Source organism: Rutilus rutilus, assembly GCF_951802725.1.
Source record: "Rutilus rutilus genome assembly, chromosome: 24".
NCBI classification, from domain to species: Eukaryota; Metazoa; Chordata; class Actinopteri; order Cypriniformes; family Leuciscidae; genus Rutilus; species Rutilus rutilus.
Genome location: NC_140228.1, coordinates 3,729,584 through 3,746,895, shown reverse-complemented (window position 1 = coordinate 3,746,895; position 17,312 = coordinate 3,729,584). Strand labels below are relative to the sequence as shown.

The following is a 17,312-nucleotide window of genomic DNA, read 5'->3' as shown; positions in this document are numbered from 1 at the left end:
TGGGTGTTTCTCCCTCAGTTCTGCTTCGAGGTCTTGATTGTGGCATTTCTTTGTTGTTTAGATTCCAGTATTCCTGTAATTCTTCTGTCTTTTATGAATTTAATAAAGAACTCGGTCTCGTATTCTGTCCAAACACACCGCGTCATTACGTCAGGTGACCTGTAAATGCGCAAAAACTGTTTCCATTGCAGTTTTGCGAAATATAATTTTTTTCCGAATTGCCTGAAAAACCTCCTCATGCGAGCGTAAAAACTTTTTTGCGATAAATGGGAGTTTTTGTGAAATTGACATGTTTTCATTGGGCGTATTTTCAATTCGCAATTTCAATTTGCGCTATTTGAAGGGTAATGGAAACGCGGCTAGTGAAGCAACGCAACTGACGCTGGTAGGCCACATGATAATGACAACATGGCGGATGTAGTACGTCCAGATTTCATTCATACTACACACTCTCATACTATATAGAATGTAATTTTTTAGCAGCCATGAAGTAATTACTTGTTCAAAATAAGCACCTACTCAAGAGAGTATGTGATTTCGGAGGCAGCCCAAGAGTACTTCATTCAGGCATGAAATGTGTAATACAATGTTCTATAAGTGATCTTTTTCTTAAGATCTTAACGTTAAGTCTATAAAACACAAGCACTGTGCTAGTTTGATCAAATTATGAAGACAAATGGACAAGCCGTGAAACATCACTTGAATGTGCTGCACTGACCTACTTACACAGAACTGCAGGCCAGACACTGTAATGCTGCGTGAAAACAATTATTTCTGCTAACTTTAATGTCAGGCCTGGCCTGTTAAATCCATCAGAATCCAGTCTGGAGCCGCAGACAGCATCCATGACATTCAAAAGGCCAGAGCGGCTTCATGATCAATAACCCTGGAGTGCCTGATGGGCTTGAGCCGAATACACCAGCGTATGGCAATGATCACAGGAGATATTACAGATTTACTACTCTTGAACTCTTGCCATGCTCTGTCACTCTACAGTAGAGACGTTTGGGGTCAGAGGTCAATATGCTCTAACGCAGGAGTTTTCAATAAAAAAATGTAAATAAAACAAAGATTATTGATAAAAGATGTAAATAAAAGATTATTAGTGTATGTTTAACAGGAAATTTGATATTTTCAAGATAATATTTTAACAATTTGTTTTAGTATGACAATGTAAAAGCCAAACTTTTTTGTCTTATCACATTGAACATCTTTCTCAGACAGTAAAATGTATTTCTTATATATGAAAAAATATAATATTGGGGGTGCTTAGCATCAAAAAGTTTGAAAACTGCTACTCTAACACACACGCCACACACGTCTGTATAAGATTGAACAGTTAATAGTAATTTACACACATTTCTAACACTAAAAGCAAGCTGAGGTTAAAATGAACACAAAACGGCACATGCAACTTCCATAATGTGACTCATTTCAGAGTGGATATTCAAGATTGCAATGACCAAAACTTATTTTTTCTAGGAATAACTGATGAATCTTGCACAACAAGATTAGGAACATGTGATAACTTGTACAAGATTGTATAGAAGGACCATTTTGACTTCCTTTACTCAAACTCATCATCAATGTTCTAGCAATAGTGAAGCAGAATGTGTGCCGTCACCTGAAATGGCTCCGCTGGTGAGGCCGGGAATGCCCTGGATCTCGGTGACGTTATTGAGGCTGAAGTATTCATTGCAGCTGGCGTTGAGCTCCGGCCCGTTACAGAAGAGCGCCCAAAGCCTCGTGGTCACGGTCACGTTGTCTATTATATCTGTCTTCATGCACTTGTCAAAGCCGTGGTTCTGCAGGGTGCGGTTGCCCAACAAACAAACCCTGGAGAGGACGAAAGAGCGTTTAGAAAGAATTCAAAAGACGAGTTGCAGATTTAAATCAGAGTTTATTGTCAGGAGGGTTGTGGTGATTGAGAAAGCCTGTGAAGCAAACACTGCCGCGGATGTTTGTGGTTCAACATAACGCACTGAGAGCTGCCCAATGCTGATAAAATCTATAAACAGGCTCTGTTTAGTCCAAATAGGCAGTGCTGTAAAACATACAGTACAATGAGGCTTCAGCATTTTGAAGCAATAGAGGGAAATAGTTGGGTTTCGGAAGTAAAAATTCTCTTTTTATTAAAATCAAAGTGCACTGAAATAAAAGTGTTTCAATAAAATAAAATAAAATAAAATAAAGTAACTTAATAAATGTAAATTTATTCAAAGCTCATTAGAATCATGTCTTGTATACTTATATGAAGTTAGAAAACTCATAAAATAATTTATGCACGATAGCCACAGGAAAATATAACTGGATATTATGGAGATAAACTATTATAAACTTTCCCTTTACTAAAAAACAAAAACAAAACACTAAATAAATACACTTAATTCTAATGCATTTCCATGCAAAGCATGCTGGGAACTCGAAATCCATGTCCAGATGGTTATTCATGTAGTGACAAACACAAAAATCAAAACCAGTTAACCTCCCTTTTAAAATTTGAACAAAATTAAATTAAAGAATTGTGTTGCTTTAACTCATTTTAATTAAGTAGCAAAACTGTTTTTTTGAGAGTTCATAATGATCTGGTTGGTTTGGCTTAAGGCTCCTGAATAAGTGATCGCTGTTGAACCTTCATGAACTTTAACATCTGACTTACGGAAACACCGGAGGTTCAAAGATGGTTTTGAAGACGCCAGCGTAGATGGACAGGATGGACAGCACCACACAGGCCAGGAAAACCAGCGCAAGCTTGTTGACGTACTTCACACCGACGAACACCACCACAGCCATGAGTGTTAGACAACACGTGCCGTACACACGCATGTTATTCAGCATGGCCTCGGCCTCCAGCTCCTTCTCATCCGCCTTGAAGATGGCAGCGCTGGGCACGATGTAGGTCTGTGGCACAACACATGAAAGAAGATGTTCATTTTATTTTATAGAAGAAAATAAAGAGGAAATAATGGGGGAAAACGGGAATGGGATTGGTAAATGTCACCAGCCCTATGCCATCTGGGAGCATGCGTTAGAGCAGGGATTTCAATCTTTTAGATGAACACGGACCCCCATCCTAAAACTTTAATGACATGTATATATTTTCATTTTCAAAGAACGTTTTGCTAATGTTCCCATTAAGTTACATTCAAAACGTCCAGTTATTTAAATGTTTTTAAAAATGTTTCTTGGCTATGTGGACATTAAGGAAACATTGCATTTTATCCTTTCGCAAACATTATGGGAACGTTACAGTTCTCTGAACATTCTAAAATGCTGTTAGGCAAATGTCCAATTAAAACAGTTCAGAAAAACAACATTACATGAATGATTTATGAATGTTTTTGTACTAATGTTTTGAGAACATTACTAAAGACCAGATAACTTTAAACAAACATCCTACTAATGTTACTGGAAGAACGTTTGTTCATAACTTCTGTTAAATGGTTAAAGACCCAATTTTTCTAAATATTCGCAAATTATTTATAAAAATATTAAGTTTCTATTGCTATGTGACATTACTACATTTTTTTTTTTTACTATAGTAGAAAGTTCTATAGTACTGAAGTATTTATTTAGAAGTATTTATTATTTAAATGAGTCCAATTTTATTATTTCTTTAATTTAAGCATTTTATTCTTATTTTCATATTAACTATTGAATTTCAAACAATTTTCTGTATTAAAATTATGCAATATTTAAAAGAAAAATGTCTATTTACTTTAACTTTATTTTTTGTAAAATAAACACATTTATACTCACAAATCTAGGCTAATGACTAAAAATGACCAAACGCAATGTTGCCGTATTTTATATAAGCAGTAAAATCATTGCAAATATGTCATAAATATTCAATATATCACACAATGAACATGGCATAATTCCTTAATTTAAAGTCTACAGTTATTCTTGGATGATCCTTACGTCACAGTGGCTGATTAACTGTTTCTAAAATCTCCGCTCTTTGGATTTTCTGGACCTAATCTGACTGTGACTTTAATTGGACACACAACACTCACCAGGAATATCTCGATGGTACCGAGGATGTACATGGCCCCGGCGAACGTGGTGCCCAGATAGAAACACAGTCCCACAGCACCTCCAAACTCAGGGCCCAGAGACCGAGAGATCATGTAGTAGGAGCCTCCAGCTGGGAAACATCATCAAACATCATTACAGTAAATGTGACACAGGACGACAAGCCCTCGATGGTAAAAAAGGGTGAATTCTACCAGGAAACCATTGGCAGAGTTACAAATAACACCATAATCAACCATGCAGCTTGAGTGTTTGAGGTTTAACATTGACCATGATGTCATTTCCTGTTTAAAATGAAAATAAAAAATACATAATGTAATACCTGGAACAACACCGTTTGTAGCAATGGCACTCATTGATATGGCTGTCAACATTGTCTGAAAAAAAAGAAAATACAAAAATAAAATTATTAGTTCAGATGTATTAAGAAAGTAAATATGGTCGATGAAACTCAATCAATAAAGATAACAATGTACAGTACAGTAATGACGTTCTCCTTTTCTCCTTCCAGGAACATTTAGTCCTGTTAAAGGTCATCTGCATCTGGGCGTTATGCAATCCGGCCCTACCGTTGGAGTGTCCTTGAGCTGAACGTCCACTAAATCCCTGCGTCTCTCGCTCTGTACTCTGAAAAGCTACTGGACTAAAGCCAATTAACGTCCATGAACCTCCAGCAGGGCTTAGCGTTTGAAATAAAGTGGTTTGAATGAAGAAGATTGAGTGATCTTTACTAGCCAAATACAGACACAAAGAGCTGCCATTTTTATCAACACACACTTTAATGCTGTTTCTGATTATACTCAGATTCATATACAGTATGCATTTCAATATGTTCAGTTTATATTCTGATTATTTAAGATATGAGGGAATGGTTGTTGATTTAAATATAAACTGTAAAACAAACATATATACAAAATTTGAATATATAATGTATAGTTTTTTGTTTGGTGAAAGTTTTTTGAAATGTGCAAACTATAAATTGCCCTTGTTGGTGCACACTGTTATCATTCATCCATGTAATAACTTGCTCCACGTCTATAATAAATAACTTTCCTTTCTGGCTTTTTCAACATTTGTCATATAGAACAACTTTTCTCCATCCATCCAATCAATTCCTGACTGATGCTCTCAAGTCCAGTCTTGCACTTTTCATCCCTGTTTCACTCGAAAATGTAGGAAGACATTAAGAAAGAAAACCGGTTTGTTGCACTGGTTTGATATTGATTTAACGTTCCTAAGTGAGGAAGTAAATATGTGATTCAATCGCACATGGAAACGCCTCTCTATCCGCCATTTATCTCTAATAAGCAACGCTGAGATCTTGATGGTTCCTGTAAGAGCGCTATGATGAGAGAGCGAAACGTTTGAAACTCGACCGTGACACAATCACCGGAAACGTATAATGACACTAGTAAGTAAAGGTTGAGGTGAATTAGATGCTTGATCTCATTGTCTGATGTGGTTTATAAATAGGCGTCTGTGTTAAAGACTTCTGAGCACAGGATATTACACACGTCTGAGTTCAGACGAAAGAGGAAGGAGGCTAAACTTAACTTGCAGGATCAACGGACTGAACTGATCCACACACACATATGTGTGATTCCAGTATTTATATGGACCCCGCTTGAAAAACAACTGGTTCTCTTATGACTTTGTAAAATATTATGATTGCACAGCCTTCAAAGGCAGCATGCTAACTCAAGTATCTTATCTAGAACACACTATCTAGGGAACATAAGATGATAATTGTGTCTTAATTTTAAATAAGCAAAAGCTAATGTAATGCTTCCTCAGTCACTGTCTCCAGTTCACACGGTTGGACTTACACACGAGCAGCACATGGACACAATGATAAAGGACTCCAAGATTCCCGCCGTTCCCACGATCCATGTCATTCGCAGGAAGAGAATCACTCCCAGGATATTCTGCAGGCAGGGCAGGTAGACGCCGATGAACGTCCCCATCTGTGGACTCTGGACAGAAAGACAACACGGAAAAGACAGCATGAGAAAATGTATAATAAATGATTGTGCATGCATGCAAAAAATATTGTAGGGACGTACAGTTGGAAATATAAAAACCCGGAAACTAAATGAAAATGAGAAATGCTGCATTGGCAACTAGCTGAAATAAAGAAAGTATTATTTATTTGATTTTAGTTCGTTTATTTCAAGTAATGAACATGTATTTTTATAATTTTAGTTTTAATGAATTAGTTAACAATAATAAACCTGTATACTGATGCTTTTTAGACCCAGAAATCAAAATACTGATGTGAAGAACCTTTAATAAAACATCAAACACTATATTTTTTATCTCCAAATGACCATATAGGAACTCAAAAAAATGGTTCTTGATAAAAAAGATATTTCTCTGCTGAACCTAAAGTGCTTTAAAAACCTGTTTTAACTAAAGAGGAATTTGAATTGTTCACATTTTTTATCTTTAATTCTCTGACAAACAATATGCAATGCAAACCAGATCTAGATCTCATCCATAAGTGCTGTGCATCTAAATGTACATTTAATGTTTCAATGGAAGCTTTTAGCCATAAAAGAGGCATAATCCATGTTATCCTTTCAAATGGTAAATGACCCAGTCCTGAGATTCAGTGTTTCCTCCCAAACCAAGCTTATGATGTGCTTCAATATTGATACAAAAGAAATCATAACCAGCTTTTGCACGACGGAAAAAATATCAAATGCATATACTAATAAATGCATACCGGAGTGAGATGAACGCTCTCGACACTGTTCCCGCTGGAGTCAATTACACGATATGGATGAAGTTTAGTTATTAACTATAGAATCACATAAAAACCCAAGAGGTTCCTAGATGTTTCCTCCAAAATTTCGCTTCTTCACAAGAAGACTTGAGCAGTTTCACGCAGTCCGAGCATCTGAAGCCAGTCGTCTCAAGGCTAATAAGAGCGCGTCGCCTTCGCCCCGCTTCACCAATCACAGATGCCCAGAGACGAGGAGACTGGCTGGGGACTGTGGTTTTGTGGGTATTGCCTGGCCATTGCTTAAACATTTTTACTTACTCGCAAGAAATAACCACGAGACCTCAATATGATGATGCCCTCTGGGCTTGAAATGGAAAACAAAGAAAATAGTTGCATTTGTGCATGTGTTAATAAATCTATGCATACGGCTAAAGACTAACCATAGATGTCATCGTATTTTTTTCAAGTGAATAAAAATGAGGCTGAGAGAGACCGAAAACAGGATGGTCTGTATTGTCAGGGCAATTCAACCCAAGTTTTCTGGAGTGAAATAAAATACGGCGTCTATTCAGACTAAAATGTATTGCCTTTACTGACTGGTCATACAAATAAAGGATTTCAAAAGGGGATTTTCACTGAAAAGATGCCATACACTGAAAAAACAGTGTAGGATTTACTTTAATAAAACTATTTTCCCTCAGAAATGGCTAGTTTCATGGGATTACATTGTAAATAATTACAAGGAATGACAAGTAACAAAACATGAACATTTTAAGTAGAAAGACTGAAATAGCATTTCTTGTAAAAAGTACTCCGATAATCATTTATAATCATTTTTTTACAGTGTAGAAGAACCATTTTTGGTTCCCCAAAGAACCTTTCAGTAGGCGCGTTTCCATTACAGATTTGCTCCAGATTTTTTCCTCTCGCGATCAGTAAAATCATTCCAAAAACCATGGCAACGGACATTGGTAGGTTTATGTACTATATCCCAGCCACTATTATTTGTTATTAATTGCACTAGCCATTATTATTAATGGAAGGAGATGTATGTGTGTTTTCCAAGCATTAATGGTGAGGAACGACCCTTATTATACTTGAGAGCGGCTCATATGAGGAGTTTCTGGGTGTTTCTCACTCAGTTCTGCTTCGAGGTCTTGGTTGTGGCATTTCTTTGAGGTTTAGAATCCAGTATTCCTGTAATTCTTTTGTTTTTTATGAATTTAATAATATTCTGTGTCACCGCGTCATTACGTCAGGTGACCTGTAAATGCGCAAAAACTGTTTCCATTGCAGTTTTGCGAAATATTTCTTTTTCGAATTGCCTGAAAAACCTCCTCATGCGAGCGTAAAAACTTGTTAGCGATAAATGGGAGTTTTTGCAAAATTGACGTGTTTCCATTTGGGCGTATTTTCAATTCGCAATTTCAATTTGCGCAATTTGAAGGGTAATGGAAACGCGGCTAGTGAACATTTCTTTAAAAAAAACCCCGTTTTTTTCCTTGTGTGAGGAACATTTAACAAAATGAAAAGAACCTTTTTCCACTATAAAGAACCTTTTGTGCAATGGAAAGATTCTGTGGATGTTAAGCGTTCTTCACAGAACCACCGATGCCAATAAAGAACCTTTATTACTCTTTATAAGAGCGTGGAACAACAGAACTATGAGAACTTCAGGTCATTTCCGACTTGCTTCTGTAATCAGACTTTCCAAACAATCTGACCTGTATTAATTTCCTGTCGAATTCTCAACAAAGGCTGGAAGAATGTAGAGAATGTGTGTCTGATTTGTTTTAGATTGCAGGGCACAGACACAAACTTCAAACATCCTGAAAGCTCTGCTGCTTTCATTCATGTCTACAGAGTCTTTTCACTAACGCCAACTTTAAAGGAAATGGTCCAAATACTTGTCTTTATGATGTTTTAGGTATTTGATAAAGTATGTTACCTTGACTGTTTTCTTCTTGGCACCTTCGTCCTCGTCGGCCTCCTCGTGCTCTCTGACGCCCTGCGTGAGGTTCGTGTAGTTGGCCAGTTTGCTGAGCAGCGAAGACACCATGGGATTGCTGTCCATCTCCTCCTGAAAGTGTAAAAGGTCACATGTTTGATGGAAAACCACTGTATTCCAAACTGGTAAACACAAACGACTCATTTCAAACCTCTACAATGTCTCGGACGGTAAAAATAAATGCAGAGACCAGAATCAAAAGGACATAATAACAGCTTTGTCCGTCCGAAATCATAAAAATATACAAAAATAAACATCATGACCCATGAATGACTTTATTTGTGATCATAAACATGAAACGAGAATGTGGAAAACAGGCTGGATGTCAAATATAGGCTTGAGAATAAACACAAAGTTTGTTCTGACTGAAAACAATAATATATATTATCAAGAACATATCTGGGTCAAAATCAAAATAAGGGTATATGCCAGATTTTTGGATATTAATGTTTTTGGAATTATTATATTATTTACGCTCATTATTTATTTAAGTAAGGCAAAAAAAAACAAAAAACAAAAAAAATCCACATCGTTGTAGTATTTATTGTAATATTAAAATATAATTTAATTCGTATTTTAGTAAGTAAAAATCAATCAGTATTTTAGTATTTTAAGTATTAAACATTAGAAAAACTAATCAGAATCAGCTTTAAGAATAATGAAAATTTAAAAGCACAAAAGTAAAATGTTTAGATTGATAACTGATGAAAATGTGAGGATAAATGTGCAAAATTGTGCCACATGAAAAATAAATATGGACCTGAAATGATTATTAATCTTATTTTTTTATTGTACTGTTAATCAAAGGACATGCAGCAATGTTCAATCATATTGAAATATAAACATTTAAAAACTTCACCACTGAAGTCTAAAGACAGTACCTCAAAAAGTGCCATGTTTTTCCCATCATAGAGCGTTCCCTTATAATCATCCGTGTTATGGATGAACGGGCTGCTTTCCCTTGGGGTTCCATCACCTGTATTAGAAAGATAGACAGAACAGAGAGAAAAGACATGATTACTAAAACGCTGTGTGCTTACAGAACTGAGAGGTGTTTATGGTGTGTTATCTTTGGGATAGATTAGGAAAAACTGGACTTGACTTCCTATCCATTGCTGTAGGTCAGACATAATGATTTTCCTATAATTAGAGCATGAGGCGATCGATGTCCTCCCGTGTGGCTCTACGGTTCACCGGTCACACTGATGTTCAGAGCAGAGGACGGCATATGGCGTCCCGTCATGAAGCGCTTATAAAGCCTGAAACGTATCGCTTAAAACATGCAATTACGTGGAGGTGGACGTCGCTCGCCCGCTGATCCGCCTGGGTTTGTGGTTATATATAGATGTTAAATTGCAGTGATTTTACATAAACATCTGGACTGGACTGGACTTATTTTCAGATTACATCGCTTTATTCATATCCTCAGACCTATCATTTCAGCGCAGATTTAGAGACACACTGTTCCAAGAGTTTCTTAGCTTGAACTAAACAATTTACACTCTGAAATCTCTAGTCAATTTTACAAATAATTACAAAGAAACGGCGAGCAACACATTGAATTATACATGACAGATTAAGAAGAAAAGGTATATATATATATATATATATATATATATATATATATATATATATATATATAACCTTAAAAAGGTTCTGTCAGGTGCTTAATATATATACATATATATATATATATAGAAAGAGAGAGAGAGAGAGAGAGAGAGAGAGAGAGAGAGAGAGAGAGAGAGAGAGCTTATTAGACTTTCCCATCATTGGATATTTTTGGGGATTTTTCTATTTTGATCAAATTTATTAATTAAACAGCTCATAGACATACTTTATCACTAGGAAAAAATGTAAACAACCCGTTAACATGAAAGCCTATACAATCATTTACGGCATTCCACCTTAAATACAACCTTTTTGGCATAAAGAGTTCTTTAAAATTGAGTCAAGAACTGTTGGGTTCTATATAGAACCTTTTCTTCTAAGAGTGAAAAAAAAAAGTGTTTAATTTACAGCGCAGTGGTACAAGATACTAAGTTAAATGTTTGAACTGTTTAACTTTGTAAACAACAAAGTCCAAGAGTAAGTTTAATGGTAAACTTAAAAAAAAAAAAAAGCTTTTGTAAGCCTTCCAGAAACTACAAATGTGACCAAGCTTGACGATCCATCAAAATCTGTGTATGATTATGCAATGAAACCACAAGATGCTCGAATATGGATGTGGACTTTCTTATACAGCTTGAAACAATAGTGCATTTGCAAACTGGTCTGAAACTAGTCCAGATTGTTTGGAACACACATTCATGCTATAATGTTTGCATCTGAAGTTCTCAAAGTGATGCTAACTTCACAGCTCACACTGAACACACCTGAATACATGGGTGCTTTAATTCAAAGCATCTTTAAGTGCATTTAAACTACACATTTGACAGTTCTACAGTACAAAACAGCTTCAGACTGACTGCAGAAGGTCTCGACTCTATCACAGCTTTCATTGGCCAAGAGGACGTTTGACTGACACGTAACGCAACCAATCACAGTCCGTTTTGTTTCTCGTCATGTTTAAGGGTGAGAAAATGTAAAGTCAATGTCCCTGCACTAACAGACCGGTGTGCATCTAATACATGATTCATTCAAGAACGTTTTGCAAAGTTTACTACAACATATGGAGCCGCGAACTTCACATACTTTTGAATATCCACCATATGTGACCCTGGATCACGTCACCAGTCACATGTCGCACGGGTATCTCTGTGGCAATAGCCAACAATACATTGTATGGGTCAAAATGATCGATTTTATGCTATAATGTTTGCGTCTGAAGCTCTTCACACAGCTTCATCGATTTTTCTTTTATGACAAAAATCATTAGGATATTAAGTAAAGGTAAGATATTTTGTAAATTTCCTACCGTAAATATATAAAACATTTATTTTTGTGAGTGAATGTGCACAATCGCCAACATAAATGAACAACTTTAAAGGAGATTTTCTCAATGTTTAGATTTTTTTGCACCCTCAGATTCCAGATTTTCAATAGTTGTATCTCGGCCAAATATTGTCCTAACGTAACAAACCATACATCAATGGAAAGCTTATTTATTCAGCTTTCAGATGACGTATAAATAAAAAAATTGACCCATGTGACTAGTTTTGTGGTCCAGGGTCACATTAGTTGATCCTGGTGAGCTCTCAGTGTGTCACAGTTTTGTTCAGCTCTCAAACACGACTGCTTTCTTCTTCCTCGAGGAGGTTTGGCGTCATGACGGCTTTGTTTCCAGGCGGACCGTTAAAGAATGCGACACACACGTCTCCCAGACATCCTTCAACCAATCAGATCGCGACTTCAAAACTCCTTAAGTGTTTCCAGTTATGCATCAGACGTTCAGCCAACGGTCTGTGTTGAGGTGTTGAACTGTTCACTATGTATAGTTTCAAACTGCAACTGTAACTGTTAAAAAGATACAAGTGCTAAAACAACAAATAAACAGCAGCAAATACTCATGAAACACCTGATATACCACACAATTCATCAGAAATCAGGATGTTTCAAGAGCATTTCAGACCAGATGTACATTTAGGTTCAAATGGTTTATTCTTTGTTATCTTTTTAACTGTTTAAGGAAACACTATTTCAATGGTCCACTTTAGACTTTCTACTAACTAACATTGCAACTACATGTCAACTAACTCTCATTAGAGTATTAATAGACTGTCTGCTTAATATCTGCTAACACTTTAACGCTCCTCAACAGACATTATACAGACTATATTTTTTCAACTACGCCAACTTATTCTACTATCCTGAACACTAATACGTAACCCAGACCCAACAGTCTACTAATACTCTAATGACTGCTAGTTGACATGTAGCAAAGTTACTTATAGTTAGTAGAATGTCTCGAAATGAAGTGTAACCCTGTTTTAAATGAGAAACGTTGAGCAACTCTATTTGTGTTCAGGACTGCAGCTGCTGTTATCGTCAATAAATCAATGACAATTGCATTTTGCAACCTATTTTACTACCATAATCTGATATATTTCAGAACGACACCAGATATTTAACAATAAAAAGTTGGACAGAGCTTAGATTTTAAGGACTATGCATTAGGAAAATGCATTAAAAGTTAAACTACATTTTGATTTTATGATTACTTTCAAAATGTTAGCTAATAGTATTTGGTAAAAACTTTATTTTGGGCCTTTACCACTTTTATTGACAGAGACATTAGTGTATATTGTGGAGATCTATGTAATCAGGACAACAAAAGTTTCAAACACATGAGCAAAACATTAAACGTTTTGGCATTAAATGATCATTTTATTCTACTGTTCACGTTCACATTGGCATCTATGACTGCAGTAAGTCAAATCTCACGAGATGTGATCCACTTTCATCAGAATGGCCTAGATTACAGATATGCTTATATCACTGCAGACGTCACAGTCCTTCATCCAGTGATGGAAACACACATGGAGAATGAATGAGTGGGCAAAATGGAAAGCAGGATGGAAACAATTAATAAAGCTTAAACCAAAGCAGAACTGGAGCTATGATGGGACCAGCCAAAATTACCAACAAGATCATCAAGTTCATCCAATCAGCAGCGCCACACTGCGCGTCCTTGGCTTAAGACGATTCCCTTTCCCTTACAAACACCCTAATTGTGGACATGGAAGTCAAAGGTCAAATATAGCAATAATCTCACAGAGAATTCAGCCTTCTTAACGCCTGAGACTAAACTGGATGCTGGTGATCACAACAATGAAGACTGACCCTAATAGAAGTGACAACATCAGAGATGGCCAAAGGAAATCATGCCTTTACACAAACAAGTCACTATTACTGTCAGTAACAAAAGTTGAAGTGTTTTGAGGAATCATACCTCTCTCTTGGCGAGGAGACTGTGCTGTTACTTTAGGTGATCAGACACACAATTTTCACCTGCTGCATGATAAAACAGGTGGAAAAAACCCAGAGGGGACCGGAGACAAAAGCTGAGAAAAAAACGTTTAAACCGAGAAAAATAAACTGAGGGGACCAGAGACAAAGTTGAAAAAAAAAAAAAAATCAAACCGAAAATAAAATAAAATATTAAAATAAAACAGAATGGAAAAATAATAAAACAAAATAAGATAAAACAAAATAAAAATAATAAATGAAACCAAATAAAATGAATAAAATAAGATAATAAAATATTTAATAAAATATATAATAATATTATTATTAATAATAATAAAATAAAATAAAAACAGAATAAATAATAGCACAGAATAAGAGAATAAAATAAAATAAGATATATATATATATATATATATATATATATATATATATATATATATATATATATATATAAATAACATACTAAAATTCCCAAAATAAAAATAATAAAATAAAATAAATAAATAAATAAATAAAACAAAAAAATATATATATTTTTAAATAATCACCTATAACAGCTCATAATCACCCACCAATGCTGACCCTCGAGCGCTTGAGTTCACCAGACCCTCGACCACGTACAACCACTCGTGAGATGAACACAGCGGAGGGATTTTTATTATTGTATTGAACAAAAGAACAGACAACAGCTCCAGCTGAACATCAGCCCATCTTTATGGACCAGTGGACCTGACATCCACTGCACAGGTGCTCAATATAGAGACACACCTTATAGAAAAAGGACTTCTATTTGCTTTCCAGAAACATAAAAGTTGGAGTTTGCAAGAAGAACAACTAAGAACTTTCTTTTCAACCTTTTTGCACAAAGAAAGGCTGAAATTAACACGTCAGGTAGGCGTCAGTCAGCCTCTATGGTAATAAATGGCCACATGCTCTATTTATATCAGCTAAGCTCTCTCTGGTTCTGATCTTTAAGCGGCCTACGGTAGCTATGTTTTACACCGGCTGACTGTGCAAGAGACGGAGGCAGAAAGAGTCACTCCAATCCCTTTATCCAACACGGATGTCAAGCAATTAGAAAGCCCAAAGTCTGGCAAAGTAAATAAGCCCACGTAAACATCTACAACAGATGATGGAAGTGCAAACGCTGCCTTCAAAATGACACTCAAAGTCACTTTACAATATCCTGATCGTCAGCATTAAATGCCAAAATATCAAAATCATTCATGTATTCAAGCAAGTACAAACACAACACTGATCTCAGACTTGGAAAAGTCAGTTTAGAAGAGATGTTTGTTATTTACAACCGTAAAACATCAACCTGTCTTCTATCTGAGAAGATCCAGAAAGGTATTAAACCTATTCGGTTTTATTCTGGTCATATTCATAACACTAATATCCAAAGAAGATCCAGAAAGTAAACTAAAACTGGCTTGATGCAACTTGTCACTACTTTCAATGGTCTCTCAAAGTGAGTTTAGAGGAGAAGTTCTGGTGATATTCTGATTGACAGCATTAAAACACCAAAATATCTCCGCTGATTATGATGTTTATGAACCACAACTACACGTCTACTAAAGTAAGAATTGACACTAGATTAATGCAACTAGCCACAAATGTAACTAAGTTGGTTTAGAAAAAGTTATAGTTTGGTTGACAACATTAAAACAGCAAAATATCTCATTCTAGATGATCGAGAAGTTCCAAAACAGCAATTTCACTCCCATTTTCATTGTAAATTAAGACTAGCTCAATGAAACTATAGTCACAATGTTGCCTAACATTAGTTTAGAAAAGGTTATATTCTCGTTGACAACATAAAAAAAGTACAAATATCTTGTTGTAGCTGACTGTGAAGCTTCGGTACAGCAATTGTAATGTTTACTAAAGTAAGAACGTAAGACTAACTCAATGCATCTAGTCAAAAATGTCAATTAATATCAGTTTAGAAAAGATTATATTCTGTTTGATCTCATTCTAGCTAATTGAGAAGTTCCACAACTGCAATTTCATGTCTAATAAAGCACTGTAAGACTACTGTAGCTCGAGAATCACTTGTTATATTCCTCAATTGTAAATCATCTGCTAAAAGAATAAATCCAAATGTCACTTAAAGACTAAAGTCAGTTCTGGTTGACAGCGTTAAAATGGCAAAATATCTCATTCTAGCTGATTGTGACGTTCAGGGACAGCAATTTCACGTCTACTAAAGAAAGAAACAAGACACGTTCAATACGACCAATCACATCATATCCTTCAAAACGCACTTTTCCTCCTCAAGATGAATCACTGTAATCCTCATTTTAAAGTTGCTTTGGTTGACAACACTAAAATGGCCAAATATCTCATTCAAGCTGATTGTGAAGGTCCAGAACATCAACTTCAAATGAAGACCAGTCTATATTCTTGGTTGACAACATTAAAACAACAAAATATCGTCTACCAAAGATGTTCAACTGAACTAAAAACGCGCGCTAGCTGAACACAACTCGTCACGACCTTCAAAACGTCAGTTTACACAAACTATACTCGTTCTATATTAGCATTACAACACTAACAACTCAGTTCCAGTTACCCGTAACTTTTTTAAATGTAGTTTACACCATGGGCGACATCCACGGGCATCACGGGCACCAGCGGCACTTACCCCGCGGGCAGGAGCTGGACCCCGGGTCCATGCTGACGGAGAGTGAGAGAGGGCGAGGTGTCCCCTGAAGCCTGAGGACGCTGGGACGACACTATAGTGTGCTCTGATGATCAGCGCCTGTGACGCCGCCAATATAACACAGAGACATCAGTCCCTGAGCGCTTGATCCCTGATCTAAACCACTCACCCAGACACGACACGGGGGAGGAGCGGAGAGAGAGAGAGAGAGAGAGAGAGGAGAGAGAGAGAGAGAGAGAGAGAGAGAGAGAAGAGAGAGAGAGAGAGAGAGAGAGAGAGAGAGAGAGAGAGAGAGAGAGAGAGAGAGAGAGAGAGAGAGAGAGAGAGAGAGAGAGAGTGAGGGATAAAGAGATATAAAGGTAGGAAAGTGATTGATGGAGGCAGTGCAGAGAGAGAGAGATAGAGATAGAGATAGAGAGATAGAGAGAGAGAGATAGAGAGAGAGAGAGAGAGAGGGATAAAGAGATATAAAGGTTAGGAAAGTGATTGATGGAGGCAGTGCAGAGAGAGATAGAGATAGAGATAGAGATATGGGATAGAGAGAGAGAGAGAGAGAGAGATAGAGATAGAGATAGAGATAGAGAGATAGAGATATGGGATAGAGAGAGATAGAGAGATAGAGATATGGGATAGATAGAGTTAGAGATAGAGATAGAGAGAGAGAGAGAGAGATAGAGATAGAGATAGAGATAGAGATAGAGATAGAGATAGAGAGAGAGAGAGAGAGAGAGAGAGAGAGAGAGAGATATGGCATTCCACCACACTAAAGCTATACGTTAAAATATGTATTTATTTAGTAATGAAAATAGTTGATGCATAGCATGCCAATCTTATTTTTTTTAAATCAACATTTAGAAATGTATAATAGTTTAAGTTTTTCATTATTTGAATCATCTTTTTTCCTTATAAACTTTTTAAATGGTTATAATATATGCATATTCATGTATGCATATTTATATAAAAAAATTATG

At 36.2% G+C, this 17,312-nt stretch overlaps 1 protein-coding gene across 10 annotated transcripts in view; it reads right to left on the bottom strand.

The window, feature by feature from the left end:
• Positions 1-17,312, bottom strand: part of slc12a7b (solute carrier family 12 member 7b) — a 74,065-nt gene that overhangs the window by 23,240 nt on the left and 33,513 nt on the right. For 9 of the 10 annotated variants that reach the window (XR_014626216.1, XR_014626217.1, XR_014626218.1 and 6 more), the window contains exons 2-8: positions 9,650-9,744; positions 8,709-8,840; positions 5,862-6,008; positions 4,358-4,412; positions 4,017-4,147; positions 2,660-2,901; positions 1,625-1,836 (exon numbers count right to left, since the gene is read on the bottom strand). Coding sequence is in view for 5 of the 10 variants with exons in the window: in XM_084399481.1 (XP_084255607.1) it covers positions 1,625-1,836; positions 2,660-2,901; positions 4,017-4,147; positions 4,358-4,412; positions 5,862-6,008; positions 8,709-8,840; positions 9,650-9,744 (1,014 nt within the window). In the remaining 5 variants the exon portion in view is untranslated. Of the gene's footprint in view, positions 1-1,624; positions 1,837-2,659; positions 2,902-4,016; positions 4,148-4,357; positions 4,413-5,861; positions 6,009-8,708; positions 8,841-9,649; positions 9,745-16,323; positions 16,505-17,312 lie in introns of those variants that run through there. The other variant, XR_014626220.1, reaches the window with a different exon arrangement.